The following is a 24312-nucleotide window of genomic DNA, read 5'->3' as shown; positions in this document are numbered from 1 at the left end:
CCGGTGCCATTTCGAATTTTCTATGCTTAGACAAGTGGAGCCAAAGCCAAAGGACAAGGCAATTCGCTTTCTTTTTCAGTTTTCTCCTTTTAAGTTTTAACATCTTCACCCCCAACGAACCTATAGACACGTGTATGTCACATTTGTATTTGGGTGGACACGTGGCTCAATCCTCACCCAACTATGCCCACCCATTACATCATCAGATGGCTCCAAACAAAAATGAACCATGGTGATTGGCAATTGAAGACTACAAAGTGATATTCTAATTTCCAAGCATCTCTCATCCTTCCAGAAAGCTGTTATTATTAATTCTATTAATAATAGACCTAATGACGAGCCAAATAAAGCCTTAGAGGTCCCCTAATTGAGGGTCCGAGTAACCTGATGTAGGACTCACCGCAGAACGGCGACAACAGGGAACCCTTTCCCTTTGGCAATTTTCATCTACTCCAAATAACCCTTTCCATGGTAGCTCTAAAACCCTATTTTAACAGTATTTCTTCTTCTTCTTCTTCTTCTTCTTATTATTATTATTATAATTTGTACTATTTTGATAGAATTTGACAGTGATTAAAGAGTAATTTGATCGATTGCCGAACTTCCTTGCAAATCATGCTTATGGGACATTATACTGTTTGCCATTATTTTTCCATCCGGATGCACGCAAAATGAAGTCTAATGATTCCCTATTTACTACTTTAAAGTGTTTGTTTGATCGTAAAATGGCCATGGAAAATAGAACTTTTAGAGAGTCACAGAGTACAGATGTAAGAGAAAGCTGCATTCCTTTTGCTTTTCCACAAGCCATTTTGGTATCCTTTTGTTATTTGCAGTTGAACCGAACATCAAGAAAATCTGAAACAAAAAAATGATTCCATTTTACTATTAAACCAGCGAAATAACCCGTGCTTAACTTCAACTTTTATTTTACTAAATAAAACGTAAAGTAAAAATTGAATACGGTTCAACTTCAATTAAATTTGTAAGAAAGATAAACCGATTAATTAAATATATGATTTTACTGTAGAAAAACGGACCGAATTAACTTCTAAAAGGCGTACCAAAAAACAAAATTGAATTAATAGGCACTAAATTAAGATTTCTACAGTGCATGAGAAGACATACAATAAATACTATAACTTCAAATGCATATAGATTCAGAATATCTATGGATTGAATTACAAGAAATTCAGAAACAAGTAATAAGGCATCCAATAAAAGAGAAATTAAACAAAAAGATTAGCTCCAAAATGTTCTAAGAAGAAGAAACCGCTTAAGTGTAATGCTACTAGATGCAGTCAATTGCAGTTTTCAGAAATCAACCAAGGATTTACAAGTGGCAGCTGTTTCAGCATTGGAATCATCTTGAACTCATCCACCTCTTCAGATGCCAAGCTCCACGACCAATAAAAAACATAACATGAAGTCTTAGAAGATTATGGATAATGTACTGAAGAAGACATTAGACATTTTAGTGAAAAAAACATTAAGTATCAGTTTTTCACAAATAATTTACAACTTAAGAGAAGAAACTCTGCAAAGCATAATAACTAACAGAGGAAAACCAGCTAATATATTTGGATTCTCAGTACTAATTCCTCCAACTATTCTACATATCCATTGCAAACAGAGAGAGAAATAATTGTACACGTGGCAACTTGTTTTGGTGCTAAACCCCAAAAAAAAAATGTTGGTGCTCTTTCTTCGTTCCCTCCTTTTTAATCCTCAGTTCTTCACAGCATGTTTTCAGAGAAGCCCAAAGCCCTTCTATAGCTTCTATTATTCTATCATCATCATTATATAAAATCCGGGATAAAGGGCTTATTATGGACATATTATACTGAAAAAGAAAAGAAATACAAAAAACCTTCTCACTGGATCATCACTACTATAAATAATGCCATTATGTTGAAATTTGCCCATTAATGGAGAGAGGGTGGCAACTGGCAAGAGTGGGGCTCTGTCTCTGTGATGGGGACCATGGGGTTTGGGCTCGGTGCTGCTGGATTGTGGGAAAAGTTGCAGTCAGTTTTCCCAGATTAATTAGATGCTATATCTTAGGGGCATTCTTATTTTTGGATTTTCAGAGGGGGAAAAGTTGGTCAATGGGAATCCCATTGACCAAGAATCCCATGTTCATTTTTCAGATTAATGTGGAGACCAGGGAAAGTTTATTTTCCTGGGTAAGTGATACCCATGTCTTACGTGGGTAAATAACTTTCCCACCTAAGAGGAAAGTTGCTAACACTTGAATGGGACAAAAATGTCCTTTTAATAATGAATTTTTATGACTAAAATGGTCATTACCTTATTTACCTGAGAAATAAAAGAACATGGTAAATGCACTTACCAGGGTAAGTGTTTCCTAGGAAAAACTTACCCAGATAATTACTTTTACCTGAGTAACTTATTGAAAAGCGAACAGGGCCTTAATACAGAATCAGGATTCATAATAGATGTTCTGTGTCTGTGATGACTAAGACAGTTGGAAGTTGGAAGTAAGAAAGAGATTACTGTTCGGTTTCTTCGGTAATCTCCTGCAACACTAAATATTGTAGAGCCATGGAGAATTTTGCAGATCGCTTTCTGTTTCTTGTAGAGCCACTCCCCGGAGCACTGCCACTGCTTGTCAAAATGAAAGATCCTGATCCATCCCCTAAATCCAGAGGCTCAATCTAATTACATTCTTTTACAAGTCAAACGAAGAGAAAAAGAAACTGGGCGGAATTAGAAAAGTCTGGGAAAATATTGAAAAGTTGCCAGTAAACATGGATGGACTAAGATAAAATGGGTTGGAAGGTTTTAGGGATTTGGGTTAGGGTTATCAATACATCTTGTAAACTAACCTTCGATGGTAAAAATGGAGGGAATCCATCTCTTGTAGATGAACAACAACCTTGGAGTATCGCCATGGTGGGTATCAGATAAGAAGAGCCTGCAAGGCTCTCCTGATGCCAAGCTCTCACTGTTACATATAAAGAGCTAAGAATCAGACGAAAACAACCAAATAGCACTCCAAGCAATGTAGACTATGGGAACAGAACAGTTACTTGGCATGGGCGATGGCATCCCAGCACAAGGCCAGAGTTCGAACCATGGCAAGGTCTCTTCCTCTTGGATTACCCAGTCTCTCTTTACAATTCCTGCAAGTAGAAGTGTGGAGCCAAAACGACAAAACCGAAACCAGGGTAGTTCTTGGTTCTGAGGAGCACAAACACAAACACATGACTGACTTGACTTACTTGTCATCGAAGAAATCTCTGAAATCATCAATTACAACGGCTGCTGGGTAGATGCTGCTGGGTAGATTCCGAGTTGGTGTAGGTGAAATCCAGCCAAGTATTTGTTGATCCCCTCGTAATCTTCTACATACCTGGCAACGAATAGAAACGCTTGGATAGATGTAAATTATTAGTAAGGAAAAGGGAATTTCTTGATATCCTACTGGACAATGCTCTCACTCACACTCACTTCATCCGTATTCGGTTAAACACATCAAACAAGGCATCGATGCCCTGCAAACAACATTCAAAAATGAATTATTGATTACATTACATACAGATACAGGTTAAAACGGAGAGAAAAACAGAGAGAGTAGTAATAAATGTAGAATACCTGGGATAAGTAAGGAGGTTTTGGACTCTAACCTGCAGCGGTTGCAGATGAAGATGACATGACGATGAGCGGAGCTAGTGTAAGCGGAATTAAAAGCGAACTGGAAGAGGAGAGATGTCTTCCCGCATGAGGGAGGCCCTGAAAGGAGCATCATTTGGCTGTTGCTGCATTCCTTTTCCTTCTCAATTTGTTATTTCATGGATAAGAAGAAGAACCTCTAGCATTCTCCCAGCAATTTGGGTGTGACCGTTGAGCAGGGTTTGGGGTTTGCTGAATTCATAGGAACTGAAGAACAAATGAACTACGAATAAGTTACACTGATCTGATTCATTTCAAGTTTTCAAATGTACCAGAGAGGGAGAGGGACTCGGACGAGAGAGTGAGAGAAGGGGAAGCAGGGGAGAAAGACATGTGAAATGAAAGGACAGTGATCGGTTTCGTCATAGGGAAGGCCCATCCTGCTGTTTTTGCATGTGATTTCACGTGCGGATACCTTTTCTTGCGGGAAGAGAATGCCACATCGCCTTAACAAAGGCCCATCCCACTTTAGAATATATAATAGATATCGTTGTCCAAGGAAACCAGATTCTTACCTTTATATTGCATTCAACCAAACACACTATTTGGAATTATCCTCTGAAAATAATCTTCTCAATTGTTAGCAATTCAGATTTGTTTAATATTTTTCCAATGTGGCAAACTATCATCTTTAAGTGCTAATCAAAGAAACTCTTCTTGAATGGTTGAATTGCATCTTAAACCTGGAGAAGCATATGTGAGAAGACAAGCTTTTTAGGTGGTTAAATCTTGCACCTGTGTCCATTGGACATAGAAACCATTTTCTCTACTTTGTAATTTGCTACTCTTTCCACTCTTCTTACACAAGCATCTCTGCACATCAGAGAATAAAGTTATATCCAAAAGACAAAGTACGCATCAGAACTATATGTTTAAAACGGCATGACCAAAGACAAAAAAGAGCAATGCTAACCTGCTTTGTCAGTGACCAAATGATAAGCACCAAGTCTTCAACTAAAAGATGACTGTTAAAAGTAACAATAAGCTTTATCTGAGAAACAGTTTAACGTAGCACCCCCTATTTTTATTTCAATTATACTAATAGAGAAGAGAGTAGATGAAGAAAATAAAATGATTTTACTGGCATTCCTGTACCATTTATACAAGTAATCATCATCATCATCCAAGCCTTATCCCAACTATATGGGATCAGCTACATGAATCCTGATTTGCCATTTTGTTTTGTTTAATGCAAGATCCATCATTAAATATGTGTTTAAATCATTTATTATTACTTGGTGGATCCATGTCCTTTTTTGTTTACCCCTACCCCTTATAGCTCCTTCAACTTGCAACAAATCACTTATTCTTATGGGTGTTGCCAAAGGTCTTCTATGCATGTGATCAAACCAACTTGGTCTACTTTCTCTCATTTTATCACCTATTGGAGCTTATTCCTAGATTCCTTTGAATGGCTTCATTTCTAACACTATCCTTTCTAGTTTTTCCATTCATCTATCTCAACGTACACATTTCTGCCACCTTCATTTTTTGGACATGTTTCCTGACTACCCAGTACCCATTACTCTATTCCATACAGCGTAAGTGGTATTCACCTGTTGTATAATAATCTAGATGCACCCCTCCATTTTTCCCATCCTGCTCTAATTCTATGGGCAATATCCTTCTCAATCCCTCCCTTGCTACCCCTCCATTTTGCCCATCCTACTTTAATTCTATAAGCGACATCCTCCTCCATCTCTCCCTTGTTATGAATTTTTGAACCAAGGTACTAGAAAAGGTCATATTGAGTTACCTCTTGGTCTCCAATCCTAAGTGTACCCTGATTTGCACTCTTATTATTAAACTAACATATCATATATTCTGTTATGGTCCTATTTATTTTAAAACCTCTTGTTTCTAAGGTATTTGTCTATAAACCTAATTTTGCATTTGATCCTTCATTAGTTTCATCCATTAAAGCAATGTCATTGACAAACAACATGCACCATGGGACCTCCTGAATATGTTCAGTCAATTCATCTATTATTAGTGTAAATAAATTAGGGCCAAGTGCTGAACCTTGGTAAACACCCAGTGTTACTGTAAAATTTGTTGTCTTTCCCAATAGGTGCTATAACTTCTAACATTGGTTGTTGCACCCTCATACATCTTGTTAATTAAGTCCATATGCTTGTATGGAACCCCTTTGTTTTTCAAGATCCACCATATTATCTCTCTAGGGACTCTATCATATGCTTTCTTTAGGTTAATAATCACCATATGAAAATCTCTCATCGAAATTTCCTCTCATCTCAAAAGAAAGATAGCCTCCATGGTTCATCTCCCTAACATAAACCCAATTAGTAATTTCCATTAAATTCAAATTTGAAGATAAAAATGTCATCCATATCAACTGAAAGAATCTCAAGATGAAATATAGTAGAAGAGACCAAGGTTCCAAATACTAAACAATTTCAAGTATGTTGGACAGCATCTCATCTCTTTGGTCTTACAGAGGATACTCTCTGGAAAGCTCATCATAGTAACACTTCACTGGTCTTTGCGCCCAAGATGTATCTAGGGCCTCCAGGCCATCTTCCTCAGAATGAATGAACAAATTTGGAGGGAGGAAAAAAACATATAGTAGAATTTTCATAGGTTCTAATACTTCCATTAAATTTTTGGGTAAATTGCAAGCACCCACACTGTAGTTAGAGGGTTTATACACTTAGCCCTCGGAACTTTGTTTTATGACAAAGACTCCCCCCCAGTACCACTCAGACCCTGACCAGTTAATGGACTTAACAGTGAAAGTGGATTAATGGAACTACTAGATGGCCCATTCAAGATTTGTGCTATGGATGCTCTAAGTAGAATGTACAAAGGGCTGTGTCTGGAAGCTTCTTAGAAGGTATCAAAGTGGGAGAGGTCCATGATCAAGTTGATATTGCTCTTCCCCAATTTGCAGATGACACTTTTTTTTTTTTGCAATGCCAGCCAAGAATAGCTAGTAAATGTGAAGTCATTTATGAAATAGTTTACGGTAGTATTAGGCCTTTGTCTAAATACTTCTAAAACTATGGTAATTGTTGTGGGTCAAGTGGTGAATTTGAGGCAATTGGATGAGGAATGTGGCTGCAAGGTAGGTAAGTTACCAACAAGATATTTGGGAATGCCTCTAAGAGATAAGTTAAAAAGCAAGAGAATGAGAGATTTCCGATGTAGAGGTGGAAAAATGAAAGGAAATATCAGTAAGTGAATTGGAAGAAGGTGCACACATCTACGGGGAATGGGGGCTTGGGAATTAGGAGGGTGAATTGAATATTACTATGTTGGGTAAATGGTTTTGAAGGTTTAATGAGAATCAAGATAGCCTATGGAAGAAAGTTATGGTACAAAAATACAGGAGCAGAAATGCAGAATTATGGGGTGGCATCCTGGAGAGTCAAGACATCCTTTTGGTTGTGTGGTATGTGGAAGATAGTGGATAAGGCTTCCAACAGTTTCTGTAAGGGATTAAGGTGTGTAGTGGAAAAGGCTTTCAACCTGTATCCTGCCCAGTTTGAGTTGGCTGTAGATAAGGATGCAAGGGTGACTGAATGTTAACAAGTGCATAATGGTGTTCAGGAGAAATCTGAACAATTGGGAGGTGACTCCAATGTTGGATTTGTTAGAGGAACTATACAATACTCATATGGTAATCAATAGAGAAGACAAGAATTTGGGCTTGGCAAAAATCTGGTTATTTCTCAGTTAAATTCTTTTACAATCAATAGCTTGAACAGTCAGGTGGAGTGCGATATTCCGAGCAACAGAATTTGGTGCACAGCTATATGCCTATACCATCTAAAGTAGCTTTCTATGTATGGTCAGCTGCCTTGGACAAAACTTTTAGCCTGTAACCAGAGATAACCTGCTCAGAAGGGTGCTGCAGGTTGTTAATACAAATTGCGTCCTCTGCAATGAAAGCCTAAAAACTGTCAATCACTTAGAAGGGTGCTGCAGGTTGTTAACCAAAAAAATGATAAGGATTTTTGCTGTTAAAGGTTGATTTCTTGAAACAGTTGCAGAGTTTTTGAAGGGTTGGCAATTGGCATTTGAGGGGTGTGAGTAAATATGGAAAAATAGCATGGAGAGTGACACCTCCAGCGGCATTTAGTCACTGTGCAAGTAAAGTAACACTAGAATCTATTAAAACTAAGCAAATTCACATGAAGTGGTAGCCATCAGAATAATGGGGATGGTGTTTTCTTGGCTGGCATGTCACAAGATGTTTAAGGGAAGACAATACTAACTTCTTTTTTATTTTCAGAATCTTTTTGTAAAATGTTATGGTCTGAGTCTGATTCTATAGTGTTATCTGTAGAGCTTTGTATATTCCCTGTGTAAAAAAATCTGTTGTACAGTGGCCTTTTTCCTTTTGAAGACCAATAGTTCAATACAATATGGATCCTTTCATAACTAATAGCATTCTCTTCGATATGTTAATTAATGAACAAAAGAAAATACATGAATAACAAGAGATCAAATCATAAAACATGCATGGGTGTGTAGTCTGCTTCCTTTTTTGGTGGAGGATATTGTTCATCATCCATTAGCTTTAGAACACTATGATACTACAGATAAAACATGAGACATGAATAACAAGAGACAAAACATGTATGGATATGTGTAGTCACCTTCCTTGCTTGGTGGAGGAGATTGTTCATCATCCATTAGCTTTAGGACACTAGGATACTACAGATAAAGAGCTCATTATCTGCTTGTTTCCATAGCATCCACTTCTACATCAATAAAACTAAGGAAGTCTACTACTCATGAAATAAATGCCCTATTTCAGTTGTCGTCATACAGGTAACTAAGCAATTTTCTTTTCCATTGATGTGGATAGTAAAATGTCCACTCTCCAAGTCAATAAATTAGTGGAATCAACCTACCCAAAAGTAAATAAACAAGGGCATTTTGTACAGTGACAGCTATAAAATTCTGGGATTTAATGTGCCACATTCTATGTCTGAGTGGCTTTTTCGCATTGCAGGGATGATTGTCATAGCTCATTTACCATTGTGCATCTAAATCCCCTAATATATACAACTTTTTCATTAACACTTGATAAAATACATGCACTTTCTTATTGATAAAAAAAAAAAAAACATGCACTTTCTCGACAATGAATCCAATGTACAATTCTGATTTAAGTCAATTTTGTTACTTCCTAATTGGAATGCCCTCTTCAACTTTTACAGTTTTTTAAATTCCATTCCTCCCAAATCCTCCAAAACATTACACGAAACACATTAAACAATCAGAATAGTGCGACTGTGAATATCTTGCATCAGTTGCCCAGCTTCAACTGATGCAAGTGCGACTGTGAATATCATAACTCGTGAAAGGTGAACTCGATATTCCAATGAAGAAGCTCCCAAACAATCTAACTACCAAATGGCGCCGCTGAGCTTGCAAAATTTGTTTATATTAATACATTCAACTTCCTCCATTAATAAAAGAAAGTAATAAAAAAAGAAAAAAAAAAAGGAAAAGGAAAAGGATTTACAGGAGAGCGTAGCTTTCTAAATGAGATGAGAATCCTAGTTGTGATATATAATACAAATCCAACCAAGTAGAATCAATTAGCTACAATTTGAAAAGAAGAGAATAGCCCTTCTTAAAGTAAATGACTGCAAAAGAATGAAAACAAACTTGGTCCAGAAATAAAAATGGGAAAAAACTTACTATTCTCTCTTCCTAGAAGAAAGATTGCCGATTCAATTGACCTAAAAGACCACACTTTTCCTCTTCTCGGATGTAGCCCTAATGAGTACGAACTTCAACAGCAGAAAATCGCGAGGGTCGGTTTAAATGGAAAACTAAAACCAGGTCGGATTAGGGTCAGGCTTAGTGGTTTACTATGGTTTATTGGTTTATATCATGTGGTCGGGTCAAGGTTTTGGTTCTTCAACCTGAATCGGGTTCGTCTCACTTTCGGGCTTGTCTGATCGATCCGGCAAGTCATGATACCTGTAAAGGGAAAACTTTGGCCAAGAGCCTCTGCTGTGGAGAACGCTTTTGGGAATGCTAAGTTATCGTAGACTAGGGCAAAATAATAATTAGGGCTGTTCACAAGAAGACCCAATCCGACCAAATTGATCAATTCAGACCGACCAACCCGAGTTGGTCGGGTTTTCTTTAGCATCAGTCGGTTTCGGGTTATAAAAAATCATAAACCGATGATTCGGTTCAGTTTCGGTTTTCATGTGTAAAAACTGAAACTAACCCGAATCGAACTGACTTAGTAGTTAGTTCCTAGTTAGCAGTTACAACCTACTTAATTCCTACTTAACTAAGTTGTTTCTATCCTACTTACAACCTACTTAACTAAGTTGTCTCTCAAACTCTGCTCCCTCCACAACTGGATCCACGGATGGACCACAAAACATTAAGGAAATGAACACTTAAACAACAACTAAGTCACCACTAAGTAGAGTCGAAACCAACTCAAACTGATCAGGTCGATTTTGCTTAACACAAGGTCGATTTCGATTTCAATTTCAGGTAACCCGACTAGGTCGGGTCGGTTGAAAAAACATCAATAAACCGACCCAACCCAACCCGTGAACAGCCCTAATAATAATTACGTCCTATTTCTTTTATACAAATATAGACATGGGTGTGAATCGGTGAACATCTCGGTCTTGCCATGTCAGTAACCCTTTCCTTACACAAGTACAATAAATTAGTGTAATTTTGTTAGTAAACTACCAATATAGTGTTCTTTTAGAAATTATAATGTTACACAAGTACAATAAATTTTTTAAAACTTTCACAAAATTACATTTTTGAATATTAAAGACAATATAGTGTACTTTTAGAAATTTACCATGTGGTTGATACTCAACATATCCTTTAGATCATTTCTGGTAGTGCGCAATTTGAAAGCTCCTAGCTAGAAGTACGCCTGGACGTTGTTCACGTAGCGAGCTGGACCAAGCTGTAAGACAGAGATCAGAGAGACCGAGGGAAGTGACCCAGGGAGGTCTCTCCGATGCTTAAGTTAGTACTTGTATAATTGAGGTGTTGTGAGCAAATAATCACGCGTACCTAGGTCTTATAGGTTGATCCCCTTTTATAATTGAGGTGTCGTGGATCTCACGAGACGTTCCCAAGATCTTCGGCCCGTAACATTAAGGATACGTTCCGCCTTAGGAGGAAGGTAATGTATTCGTTAATGGGGTTATCGCTTCCCTCCAATTCGGGCAGGATGAGGATAAGGCCCACAATCACGCGACATGATCCCGAGAAGTTTGGAGACAGCTAGCAAGTCGTCGAGTTCAGTTACATGGCACTTCGGCATACACGGGTTCTAAGGTGCTTCGGACCCGAAGTGACCAAGCACCTGAGGTCCCCTAATCTGCTGACGGGGTATGTTAACATGTCATCCTGCTGGCAGATCGCGTCCACGTGTCCTTCACTTACTAGGTCAAGCCAAATCACCCCTCATCAATTTTTATCATCAAATTGAATATTGGGTTGATGGGGACAATGTTTTCAAAACTAGATCAAACCAGATGGTTAGACCGAAAAAATTGGGTATTGGATACCGTTTCACCTCAAAACCTTTGTTTGTCCAAAAACTATTTATTTGGTTAGTGAACCGTTGACCTGGGCGGTCGAACTGTCAACCTGAACAATAGTTTTTGGCCTTTTTTGTTTTGTTTAGAGGGGTCATCCATTTAGACTGAACGGTCAGACCGTTCGACCCCAGAGCAGCTCCCTATCCGATCCAATTTTAAAAACCTTGGACAAGGAATGGGTGCATTGCCTTGAGCTTGGCTTGGTGTGCGGCATGTTCTAGCCCAAGGCCCGACCCATGGACCAGCTCGACCCATAACATGGCACAGGTCCATGTGGGCTCGGGCCGTGGGTCGTGCCGAACCAACCCCCCAAATTATCCTAGAGGAGGGAGGCACGGCCCAAGACACATCATGGGCCAACACGACACAACTCGCACATTGTGCGGGCCACATGCGAGTCGTGTTGTGCCGACCCAACACGACCCAATTTATACATCTACTTGAACCTGCCCAATACTGGGGACGAGATAGAGAAATTCGAGGATTCTTCATCCTTGATGAAGAGTGGGGTGTCTTACCCCTGAACTCGTCCGACATTGAGGAGTGGTTACCTTGCCCTGAACCTGCGTAACACTAGTGATGGGACGGGGATGGGGTAAAGTGTCTTGACTATGGGGCAGGGAAAGGGATGGGGTGCCTTGCCCTGAACCCACCCCGTTGTCATTCTTATATAATTGTTAATTATTAGTGGAATTAATAAAAATATTAGATTTTATAATTATTTTTATTTATTTAAAGTTAATCAAAAATTCATTTATAAATAATAAAAAGAATAAAATTTATTAAAAATACTACAAATTATTAATAAAACTAAATTTATTAAAAATATTTGTTCATATTCAATTAACAATAATCATTTTTATAAATCAATATTAAATAAAAAATAAAATTATTAAATCTTTTAGATTTTTCCATGCATAGCACGAGTCCTGCTAGTGTTAAACTAAAAACACTCTCATCAACATACGTTGTTGGGGGCCAATAGCCAAAGTTAACCTTTGGGGTCATATAGTTAAAGATTATGTTTGTTTTGATTTTTCTTCTTTGACTTTGGTGAAGGTGATAATTGGAACCCGTATACCAATTTTTAATTTAATGATTCTTGAGTTTTTAAAATGTATTATAAATATATAATTAAAATATTATAGGTCGGGTCGATATCGGATTAAACCATATAGGGTCGAGGTGGATTCAGAAATTACATGTTATTGAGTTGGGTAAAATTGGGTTCAAGTGGAAGCATGGAAGTGTCAAGTTAAGATTGAGGAAAACCCATATACTAATTTTATCCGAAGACAATGATCCATTCAATCATGAACTCAACACTTCTGCCATCCATCACGTAATTCGATTAGGGGTAGGGGTTGGGTTAGGATTAGGATTGGGGCAATAGGCAACACAACCCAAGCTGACTTGGGGGTTCAATAACTCGAGTTGGGTTAGAGCTCATCTAAATCTAACCAAATAATTTGGCCTGACTTGTACCTTGGGGTGAACATGGACCAATCCAGAGTTCAGCTTGACCCAGATCCCATGCCTAGGTTTGCATGAGTTCTAGTAGGCTTTAGGCTACATACACATATAAAGGCCCAAGCTTGCAAATTTTCAGGGTGGGCTGAAAAGTAATGTTTAAAAAAACGATTTGGAAACGGAACCGTTTTGGTTACTAGTTTTTGGGTCAATGGTCCGATCGTCTGGTTCGAATGAACGGTTTGTTCTGATAGGAAATTTTAAAAAATTAAAAAATAAAAAATGGTCAAAATCATTTAATGGGTCGACGGTTCAATCACCCGGGTCAACGTTTTATTGACTTTTTCAACGGTTTTTGACCGGATTCCAGGTTTATGCAAAAACGGAACTGATTGTCTGGACAGTTCCTGGGCTGAACGGTCTGACCATCCAGGTCAACGGCAACTCAAAAACACTGCTAGAAAGGATCACCCCTACTTGTAACGTTTAGGCTTTACACTTTAGCTAGGGGTGGCAAACTCAAAAATGGAAATCTGCTGAATTTGTCGGATTTAGCTGAGTATATATATCTAACTATAATCTTAAAGCATTTGAGAGATATAGGATAAACACCTTACATTTGACACGTGGTGTAACTTGCTGCTTTTCTCTCTCCCTCTCTCTCTTTCAAATCTCTCTTTCTTTCTTTCTCTCTCCCTTTTCGTCTTTTTGCTCATCCATCTCTCACACTCTCTCTCTCTCCTCTCTCCCAATCTCGGGCTCTTCCCCCTCTCTCCTTCAAACCTTCTCTCTCACGGTTTTTATTATTCTTTCTTTTGTTGTTTTGGTTTCTTCGGTTTATTATCCGTTGAGAACAGTTGTGCTCGACCTCTAGAGTATTGGTTCTTGGTCTTTGGTTTTCTAACCTATCCTAATTTGGATGTTCCTTCAGTGATTCTCCCGAATGGGAAGTCTGTATCGATTGAACTGTACTATTGCGTAGAATGGATTATTGTCCTAAAATGGAAATCCTACACTACTTTGACCCAGCTAATTCATTTCTTTCACATTCTTGTTCCTAACATTTAATTTATTTATATTTTAGGATAACCCATGTCTTCCATGTAGCCAACTTGATAAATGCCTTTCGGGTTATTTCAATGTTTATAATTCCCCTATTTAGTTTTATTTCTTGACATTACACTACATTCATTTAATGAGTTGTCTCATTATCTTGCATTTCTTTCTTCCAAAGTTTTGTCTAGGCACATACAGTCGCTTCCTCGGTTGGTTGAGATCACAGGCTTCTCATTTTTCTTTTGTCTTTACATGCCATTTATCTTCTATTTATATCCCCTTTAGTTATTTTGAATGTATGCTCTCATTTATTTTTTCTTTCTACCTTCTACTTCTTCAACTTTCCTCTTTGTTGTGTTCTAAACGCATTGTAGAGGTATTTCCTGATGCTATTTGTAGTGCTAACACTTTGTAGAATTATTTCCCAGGTTTTGCAAATAGTATTGGTTTTTGGTATACACAGGTTTTCTCTTCAGAGGTAACAGTCATGTGCTTCTATTTGGTGTTGTTATTACTCTTACAATAGCCTTACTTCTATGTGTTTAATGTCTTTTCTTTAATGTTGGTATTTGTTAATGCATTTATTTCTTATATTTCTTCTTTTTTTTGCTGTGTTTTATTTTATTTTATTTTTGTATTACATAGGAGCAATGATGCAAAACTCTTTTTTTCTTTTTAGTTCTAAGTGTTTATTGTCTTTTCTAACTTGTATTTGTTGGCCTTAATGCTGCAAAATGTTTTTTTATTCTTTTACTTGAATTACCTTCTGCTAATTCTTGTTTCATAATTTTTTTTTGCACTTTTCATACTCTTTTCTTTCATGTAATTATATTTGCATTTCTTTGTTTCAGTTTATTTTTTTTTCCATGTCTTCCTAAGATTTTTTGCATATTTTCTAATGCTTTGGGAACAATAATGCATTTTTTTTATTTTAGGAAGAACCTTTAAAATATGATTTTCTTCTTATTTTTTATGAATTTTTGGGTCTTACTTTCCCCTCTTTATTTATTTTTGCATTTGTTTGCTTTCCCCTCTACTCTGCAATTATTTTCATTTTTAGGATATTTGTTGAATATTGTCCTTTTGTATTTGACATGAGCTCCCATACTTCTATTTACTAGGACTATAAATTAGCATTTTGGCCTTTTTTTTTTAACTTATGCATGGCTTTTTATAATTAAGAGTATATATGGGATAGCCTTGCATAATCAATACTGGTAAGAGTATGCATAGCCTTTTACAGTAAAGTTGTTAATTCAATTAGGACTGGTAAGACAATGAAAGCATAACTTTAGCACCAATTTGAAATAATTAAAACAATAAAAAAATATTCATTTACCAATGTTGCTTTGGTTTGTGTTTGTTGATTGGCTTAGCAATGGAAACTTCACTCTCAAGTCTCAACCTGATTTCATGTCAACACAATGGTTTAACCACTGGTAAGGTATAAGTTACCCAAAATCTAAAGGATCTAAGCATTTGTAGAGGCAATCGCATTGCATTGCAGGGCTGGAAGCGTTTGCCTTCAAATACCAATTCTCATTATCTGCTTCAACCCAATTGTCTAACCATCAACCAAAAGACTAACCAGGATGTTGATCAACTTGCAGTTCAGTTAAGGCACCAAACCGTATAGGCTTCATAATAGAACATGAAAAGAAACAATGTTCAAGGGTCTCCACATATTTACCAAGTAGAGGTAAGGAGCCAATCAAACATGGCTGGAAGAAATAAAGGAGCTGATGAACACGAGAAGATCCTGGACCTAGATTTTGTCTAAAAGAATAAAATAAAGGAGCTGATGTAACTACATATGCAAGTTAGTTGTCAACAAAATAGATATCTTTCTTCTTAAAAAGAGAGATGATCATTTGCCTAAGAAAAAAAAATTCTCTAATTTAAGGGCTTTGCTTTAATCTATAACTATAATCTTAAAGCATCGATAAAATGTACAATAAACACCTTACATTTAGGAAGGGTAATTTGGGAGCATAAATTCAGCACCCAACATTTAGGAAGTTTTTTTTTTTATCAATAACACAATATTTATTAACTGATAAGATTAAAAAGCATATACAACAAGAAGTTGTGGTTAGAAGGAAAAGCCCAAAAGAAGAAAACCACTAATTAGAATCCATCCTAGAACATAGATTATCTTCGAAGCATGATGTATTGTTTATGGTATTTTTATGCTTATTTTATCTTTTACCACTAATTAGAAACCTTAATGAGTGGTGTCATTAAGATTTGACACACTAAAAAAATTTGGCTTTTAAATCTACATGCATGGAACTTCTTAACAAGCCATCATACTCAATTAATTTTGGAAAATTGTTAGAACGTTTAATTTCCAAGATGCATTTGGCAACCCTAGAATGGATTATACATAGGGACAATAGAGGCATATGTGTTGAGGTTTCCTTTGATAAGTATGGTAAGGATTGAGTATTTGTGGGTGTATCAAGTCATTTGGAGCAAAAGGCAAGATAAAGGGCTGCAAGAAAGGCAGTATACAAGATCAGAGATTCCTTTGACATATACATACATCATGCTAATTTTGTTGAATATCAGTATTATTTATGGAAATCTAAATCTCTTGACATAGAAGTTGATCACTTAGAAAAATGAGTCGCAGAAATAGAGGAGGATCTATCTAATTGTCCAACTGATGAACACGTCCATAAATTAGAGGATCAGCTGAAAGATCTTGAGGAATAGTTTCTTGTTACCCCATCCGATGCTGAATCTAAGATAATATAAGATTTGTATTGGAACTGAAATGTGGATATTTTGTTTTTTAAATTGTCACTATTGGATCATCTTTCTTATGTTACCAACACCAATATATCATGGTAGTTATCTTTTTTTTTTTTGGATTGACACCTTTTGTTGATCAGTGTGTGGTGTTGCATGGAGTGCTTCTTATGTCATGAATGTTTTTTGTATGAATAGATTTTTGAAAGTCTAAAATGTTTTTTTGAGGTGGGATATTATGTATGGATTGAATGCCTAATTGAATGATGATAACTGTTGTTTCTTATTCTCTATCTTCTATTCTATCCAGCAAAATGTTTGCCTATTTAATATTTAGATATTTTAAATCTTGCAACCAAGAAAATACTACACATTAAATCCAATTACTTTTTCAAATGCTTTTTTCTATTTGCAAGGTATATGGCATTACCCAATTAATTTATCATTGTCTTCTTTTTTTCTATTTTATCTGTTGCTTATTTTAATGATCATTAATCTTTTTTTTTTTCTCCTCTTACTGATAGAACCAAAAAATCAATCATTCAATCTTTGTAAACACTCAAGCATGGTATCTCCATCAGGTGCCTTTTGTCTTGATTCTTTACAAAATTATAGGTTTATAACATAACCAAAAATCTTATTTCTTTTCAAGTTTAATTGGGAGGATGTTGATATTACCATCAGTTCCACTGTAATTTAATAAACTGTGTTGGTTGATGATTACATAAATCAGTTTTCATTGGTGTTTGTTTATATATGTGCATATGTATGTATGATTAAATGAACAAAAGTATAAGCTTTGCAACAAGGATAGCTACATTTACCATTTTTTTTCCACCAAAGGGTTGTAAAATTTATGTATAGAAATAGGATAGTTACATTTATGATTATGTGTTACAAGATGAAACATTAAGAAAAGCTATTAAAGCTTTTAAAGGGAAGTGTTGGAACTTGGAAGAAAATAGGTTTGTTCTTTTCCTTCTCTATGATTTTTTTCGACATCAGTTGTTATGGTTAATCTTGATTGGTTTGAATTATTCAAGTTAGGCTTTGATAAGCTTTCCCAGAGCTCATTTGGTTTTGTTTATAAGGAACAAACTTCATGTATGTTTTTCTTCTACAGTTGTCTTTTTAATCTATTTAGATCCATAACTGTAAAAAAAATCCTTCCTTGGCCTTGGTTCAACACAAACATAGTTTTAGTATGTTGCATAATATACCAATTCACATTAATTTGATTATGTCATTTCAACTAACTAATCTAATTCCATCCTAGCTTGATGAATAATAATGAAAAAGCAAGATGTTCTACTTGTCATTCCACCATTGCTTCAGGGACAACAATAGATGATTTGAGGTGTGGAGGTAGAGTATTTGTGTGTAATGGGGGTGTCAATTGGATTGGATTTGGTCCAATCCCATCCAATCCAATGTGAGTCCATTAAATCCAATATTAAGAAATATAGAATGTTGGTCATTTTAATTCTTGCAACCAAGTAAAGCAAAATGTTATATCACACAACCTCAATGGTTTTAGATATTTTAATTCTTGCAATTAAGAAAGTACTACTAAACCCAATTAAATTTTCAAGTATTTTTTTTTCTATTTGCAAGGTGTATCATGTATGACATTAACCAATTAATTTATCAATGTCTTCTTTTTTTTCTACTTTTTATTCATTACTTACTTTTTGCTCATTAATCTTTTTTGGCTACTCTTACTGATAGAATCAAAAAATCAATCATCCAATCTCTATAAGCAACACTCAAGTACGGTAGCCCCATTAGGTACTTCTATTTCGAGTCTTTACAAAATTCTAAGTTTATAACAAAACCATAAATCTTATTTCTTATTTTTATATGTTATTCTTTGCACTAATAGCCTTTAATGTTTGATAGAATCTCCTAAATATAGAATATTTTTGTGGATCATCTTATCCTTGATAACTGTATTTCGAAATCTTATACAAAGGAATATGGATTTCCTTTTTCATCTTCTACTCCTCTACAACACCTCAATGCAAAGTTGTCAACTTAGGGAGCCAACAAGTGCCTCCCCACCTTACATAATCATTCAAAGTGATACCCCTTAGAATAGTTTATTTAGTAAGTGATGGATGGTGACTTGGCCCGACTTCGTAATAAGGGGACACGTGGACGTGACTCGGCATAGGTGACAACTCGGCATAGCCAGATTGCTACAAAGTAGTACTCCACTATCTCGCGCTAGGGATCCTTCGAGCTGAAATCATCCCGAGCTAAGAGCACCTCGATACTCATCCCGAGCTAAGGGCACCTTGGTACCAGGTCGCGGCATCAATTCATAATTCAGTTCGGGGTGTACGACCCTTATCTCGAGAACATCAGTTCGAGGTAGAAACTAGCTCGGGTATACCAATCTACCCTCAACACAATCCCGAAAGTCACTCCAACGGTTCCCGAATTCTGCGGGATCACATCTCGCAACAACTAAGCACTCCAACGGTTCCCAAAAGTCACTCAAACGGTTCCCGAATTCGCAACAACCATACGTTAAATCTGAAAATAAAATGAAAACCAAATGTTCTTATAAGACCAAACGAACAGGCCCTTTCTAAAACTTTGGATCCTTTGATTGTTACAAAACCCAGTACTTTGACCCCTAACCATTCGGTTCACCCTTAACCAAATCATATTCAAATTTGAATTCACATAAAAGGATGTCATTCACAGCCTCAATAAAACAATGCTGAAAAAAGAAACAAAATGTAGGAATTAAATGTACAAAGACCATTCTTGTACTATAGGGTCAATGATAATTATCCCCTGAATTTTTCATTTATGATAAAGACCCCCTAAATTTCCACTTTGCAACAAATACCCTCTCCGTTAGAGTTACATCAATTAATTTCGAAAAAGATTCTCATTCATCTATTTAAAATTTTTTAAATCCCCCAAACTATCATTTTCTTATTTATTGAGTGATTTATAATTCGACTTAGTTTTCTAAATGTAATATGACATTCTCTCAACTACTCTAATAGATCCTTGTAGGTTTTTGACTATATTCAATATTAAAATGAAATGGTAGAGGTTTCTTTCTGATAGTTTGATAGATATAAATTTAAGGTTTTGTTTGGTTTTTCTTAATTTATTGGAGAAATGAGTAATTTTTTATATTTTAAGATGGGGAGAAACATTTATGTCAGTGAAATGAAATAAAAATTTAAAGAAATTTGTTTTTCTATATTAGTGAAATGACTCATGTTATTTTAGTTGGTTTGTTTGGAAAAATATAAAGATATTTTTGGACCAATTAGGGTTTAAGAGAAAAGGGGGCAAAAAACAAAAGAAAAGTAAGGAAAACTCAGGTGGGGATTATGGAAAAATTGTAGGGGAGGTAAATAAAAAGGGGAAAAAGTGATTTTCATAAGGTTCATAATGGGAAAATTACTTAAACCTCCCAAATACTTCGACTGCAATACCCTCCTTCACGATTAAAAAAATGCAAATACACCCTTTTAAATAACTATCTTGTAATGAAACATTGAAGCAATGACCATACAAATGTACACAGTCAAAACCATTATTCACACATCAAATTTCTTGAATATGGCATTTCTAATAATAGAGGAGGTTTGAGTTCGAACCCAACTTGTTGGCAATTAGGTAAATCTTCATTTTAATAAATTATAAAGCTAACATTTTCCATCATTTCAATTGACTAAAGAGGTGTGCTTACATGTTTATTTGAAATATGAAGAAAGATTTTTGCGGAGATGAAAGTGCACTGGAGGTTTAAGTATTTGTTAAGGCCATGTTTGGGAGTGTTTAAATATAAGTGTCTATTTAAAATAAGTGCTTATTTGGACCATTAAGCACTTATTGGTATTTGGTAAATAAGTTCGAAAGTAGTGCTTATTTAAAAAATAAGGGCTTATTTTTTAAGTCCAAATTTCCAGTTTTTTAAGTGCTTATACAATAAGCACTTATTCAATTTTTTATTCCAAAATTATCCCTAGTTGAACTTCAAAATATCACTTATAAAATTATCCCTAGTTGAATTTTATAAAAGTACTTTCGTAAGAGTTCTTTTATAAAAGTACTTTTATGAAAACACTTTTACAAAAGCACTTTTGTAAAAGTATTTTTAAGAAAGAACTTTTATGGAAGCACTTTTAAGAAAGTACTTTTATAAAAGTGCTTCCATAAAATTATTTTCTCAAAATTGCTTTCGTAAAAGTATAAAAAAGTACTTTTATAAAAGTGTTTTTGTAAAAGTGCTTTCATAAAAGTACTTTCATAAAAATATTTTTATAAAAGTACTTTCATAAAAATATTTTTATAAAAGTACTTTCATAAAAGTTGTGCCTACCTGACTTGGAGGGGGGGAGGGGGGACGGATTTGGATAGAGAGTTTGGAGTCGCCACCTAAATTTTTGGAATTAAGAATTTTGAAAAACCCGGGACTTTTCAAGAAAAACATTTTGGCTTTCGTGGTGACTCATTGCCCAAAGGGAATGAGATTCTTAAGGTCCGGGGACCAAGGTACGGTGTGGGAAGGTGTTAGGCACCCCACACTCGCCCGGTTAAACCGGCCTCTACTTTACCAAAGTTCCCAGGAAATTTTCATAATTTTGGGCTTGAAATAATTATCAATCACACACTCAACAAAAGAAAAAATATCTGAATAGCCTAAAGCGGAAAACTAAAGAATTAAATAACTACTCAAGAGGGAACTACAAATTGATTAATTAAACATAGAATAAGAAATAAACTGACCTATTGAAAATTAAAGGCTAAAGATAACAAATTAATACAGACCTAGGATGATGAATGAGATATGAGAATGGTTGCATGATGAATATCCTATAGGTCAAGACTCTAAATAGAATTCCATAAAATGCACGAGGATTATCTAACAATGGAGAATTATTAGAAGCTTTGTGGGGGCAATTAATCAAGGGACTAAATCAAATGGCCATGTACGACAACTAAGTAAAATGAGACTTATTATATATTATTGCTTATCATGCAAAATAAAAGACGGTGAGAGAGAATGATGCTAAGACAAGGAAAATAGAAAGAAAAGTAAATTCTACAAGAGTAGAGATTTAAATGGCTATGAAATTAAAGGAAAAAAGGATGACTAATTAATGGATTATTTAGGAAATTAAACATTGTAAGATATTAACTATTTTAATGCAGAATACAAAATGCAATTAAGCAAAAAGTTACTACAAATTAAACATGAGGTGATAAAATCCGACAATTTTAACTATTCTAGTCTACCAATTGTGAGGCTGAAATTAGAAAATCTAAATGCAAGAAGCAATGCCAATTAAGCAAGTGAGAGGATTATTAGAAATGAGATTATTCTAATAACTTAAGATGCTAAATAGAACTAAAAAAATAACGGCTAGGTTACTACAGACAAAAGAAATTCTATCAATGTCTTTGATTGGCCGGAATGTCAATCCTACTTAATTACTTGGGCAGAAGCAAAAAATTAACTAAGACAAATGGAAATTGCACGCCTACAATATAAGAAGAGAAAAAAAGGAATGTCAAGCCTTTCGGATCATAAAGTGGGAATCACCTCATCAGCAACATGGCCTTTCATAGTTGCCCTTGTTATGCTTATTCACGAGGCCTTTGAAAATTTTGTTAAATTCTTTGAGTTGAAGATGAATTCCCGGTCATTTGAGAGGTCAAAGATGTTGGATATACAGCCCAAGATGTGTAGAAATACTGTTGGATCAAGTATGCTTTCAGCTTCTTCTCTTGAATGTATTCATGACTTGGGGAGTTCTTAAACTATAATACTGATATGGGATGACTCTAGGGACGTGAGACATGGTGGAGAAAGAGTATAGGATATGGGTTAGGGAAGCTTCGGACTGCTTGGGATGTGAAGGGGTATTCTCTATACTAGTGAATGTAGGATAGTATCTTTAGGCTTTCTTGTGTGTCTAGGATGTGAGAAAGGGGTAGTATTTACAGATTTTTTTGAGAGGATAATGGAGGGCTGAGATGGGAGACAAGAGAGATCAATGGTTGAGGTTTAAAGGGTTTTTGAAGGGAGATTGATTGAGAGAGTGGGCTATAAAGACAGCTTTGGGAGAAATCCCTTAAATCAATCAAAACAGAGTGAAAGATTTCACCAATTTACCTAAATTGAACATTCAAAGTTTAGGTGATTGGCTTGATTGATTGGAGGCTATAACTGGTCAAATCTTGGATTTTTAAAATACCTCTAGAGGCTGAGAGGAAGTTTCGGTCTTGGGGTGCCCTAGGTTCGAAGTTGTTGTGAAGAGGATTCCAAATGGAAGGCTCGGATTGGGTTTAGTGTCGGGTCTCAAGATGGAGGGGTTAACAGTGTCAGAATTGGACGATCTTGGTATCGTTGGACTCAAAATTTCAAGATCCATCCATATAAAAGGTTGGATTTCAGATTTTATGAGACATAGGGTTCAAGATCAAAGATGATCCCGATCAGAATCGATTCCGACTTTGGGTCTTGAGATTAAGGGGTAAATGGTGTTGGATTGGGGTGGTCTTAGTGTCATTGGATTTGGATTTTTGAGCTCTACATACCTATAGTTTTGGATTTCTGATTTGATATGAAATGAGGTTTAGGATCAAAATGATTCCGATCGGACAATCCGAATAGTTTCAACTTCAGGTCTTAGGATGATGGGTAAAGGGTGCCGGACTTAGGTGATATTAGTGTCGTCAGATTTGGGTTTTCGGGATCTACGTACCTATGGTTTTGGATTTTTTATTTGACATGAAATGAGGTTTAGGATCAAAACGACTCTGATCGGGCAATCGAAATCGGTTCCAGCTTTGGGTCTTAGGACGATGGGGTAAATGGTGTCGGACTCGTGTGATCTTGGTGTCATTGGATTTGGATTTTTGGGCTTTATGTACCTATGGTCTCAGATTTTGGATTTGATGTGAAATGGGGTTCAAGATCAAAATGACTCTGATTGGACTATCAGAATCGATTTCGGCTTCGACTCTTGGAATGAATGGGTAAACAGTATTGGATTTGGGTGATCTTGGTGTCGTTGGATTTGGATTTTTGGGCTATATGTACCTATTGTATCGGATTTTGTATTTGATGTGAAATAAGGTTTAAGATCAAAAGGACTTTGATCAGACGATTGAAATTGGTTCTGACTTCAGGTCTTGGAATGAAGGGGTAAACGGTATCAAATTTGGGCGATCTTGGTGTCTTTGGATTTGGGTTTCTAAGCTCTACGTACCTATGGTCTTGGATCATTGAGGCCTCAATTTTGTAAAATTCCAAAAATACCCCCGATTTGGCTAAGAGGTTAGCTGAAGCATGCTTAAAGCTCAAAGTGCTTCAGAAAGATTGAAGAGCACAAAAGTGGGGTGTCTACAAAAGTGTTTTTATAAAAGTACTTTCATAATAGTGTTTTTATAAAAGTAATTTAACAAAAGTGCTTTAAAAGGGTATATTTTAAAATTTTGAAAGAAAATAATGGACAAAATAGTCAAATATGCTTATTTAAGTGCTTGCTTCCAAATGCCCAATATTAAATAAGTGTTTATTTAAAAAAATAAGTACTTAAAAAAGTTGGGTGTCAAATACAAATAAGTGCTTATTCGAATAAGCACTTATTTTTAACTTAAGCACTCCCAAACATAGCCTAACTAATTTTCCCATTAATTAGTGAAAGGAAGGATTTATGAATTTGTAGAATTGAATGACTTTGCAAAATTTTCCAATTCTAGCATTTATTTTCTTTCTTTC

The 24312-nt window shown here is 35.8% G+C and overlaps 1 protein-coding gene across 4 annotated transcripts; it reads right to left on the bottom strand.

The window, feature by feature from the left end:
• Positions 1 to 675: 675 nt before the first annotated feature.
• LOC104612998 (uncharacterized) lies at positions 676 to 9511 on the bottom strand. Of its 4 annotated transcripts, none has more exons than XM_088899070.1 (9): positions 9373 to 9511; positions 4610 to 4661; positions 4212 to 4509; positions 3651 to 3903; positions 3475 to 3518; positions 3054 to 3376; positions 2850 to 2968; positions 2518 to 2659; positions 676 to 858 (listed from the first exon to the last, which is right to left on the bottom strand). In XM_088899070.1, exons 6-9 carry the CDS (start codon positions 3227 to 3229, stop codon positions 849 to 851), a joined length of 447 nt encoding a protein of 148 aa, XP_088755196.1. In that variant the 5' UTR covers positions 3230 to 3376; positions 3475 to 3518; positions 3651 to 3903; positions 4212 to 4509; positions 4610 to 4661; positions 9373 to 9511; the 3' UTR covers positions 676 to 848. The 4 variants fall into 4 exon arrangements, with proteins under 4 accessions (XP_088755196.1, XP_088755195.1, XP_088755194.1 ...); XM_088899069.1 differs by lacking the exon at positions 676 to 858 and adding an exon at positions 1126 to 1398 and having other exon boundaries at positions 3054 to 3146; positions 3246 to 3376; positions 3619 to 4509; XM_088899068.1 differs by lacking the exon at positions 676 to 858 and adding an exon at positions 1126 to 1398 and having other exon boundaries at positions 3054 to 3146; positions 3246 to 3376; positions 3651 to 4509.
• Positions 9512 to 24312: the final 14801 nt, after the last annotated feature.

The sequence above is a fragment of the Nelumbo nucifera genome, chromosome 2 (genome assembly GCF_055504915.1).
Source record: "Nelumbo nucifera cultivar China Antique chromosome 2, China Antique-T2T, whole genome shotgun sequence".
Lineage (NCBI taxonomy): Eukaryota > Viridiplantae > Streptophyta > Magnoliopsida > Proteales > Nelumbonaceae > Nelumbo > Nelumbo nucifera.
The sequence above is the reverse complement of the archived record's forward strand: the minus strand, read 5'-3'. Positions and strand labels throughout refer to the sequence as shown.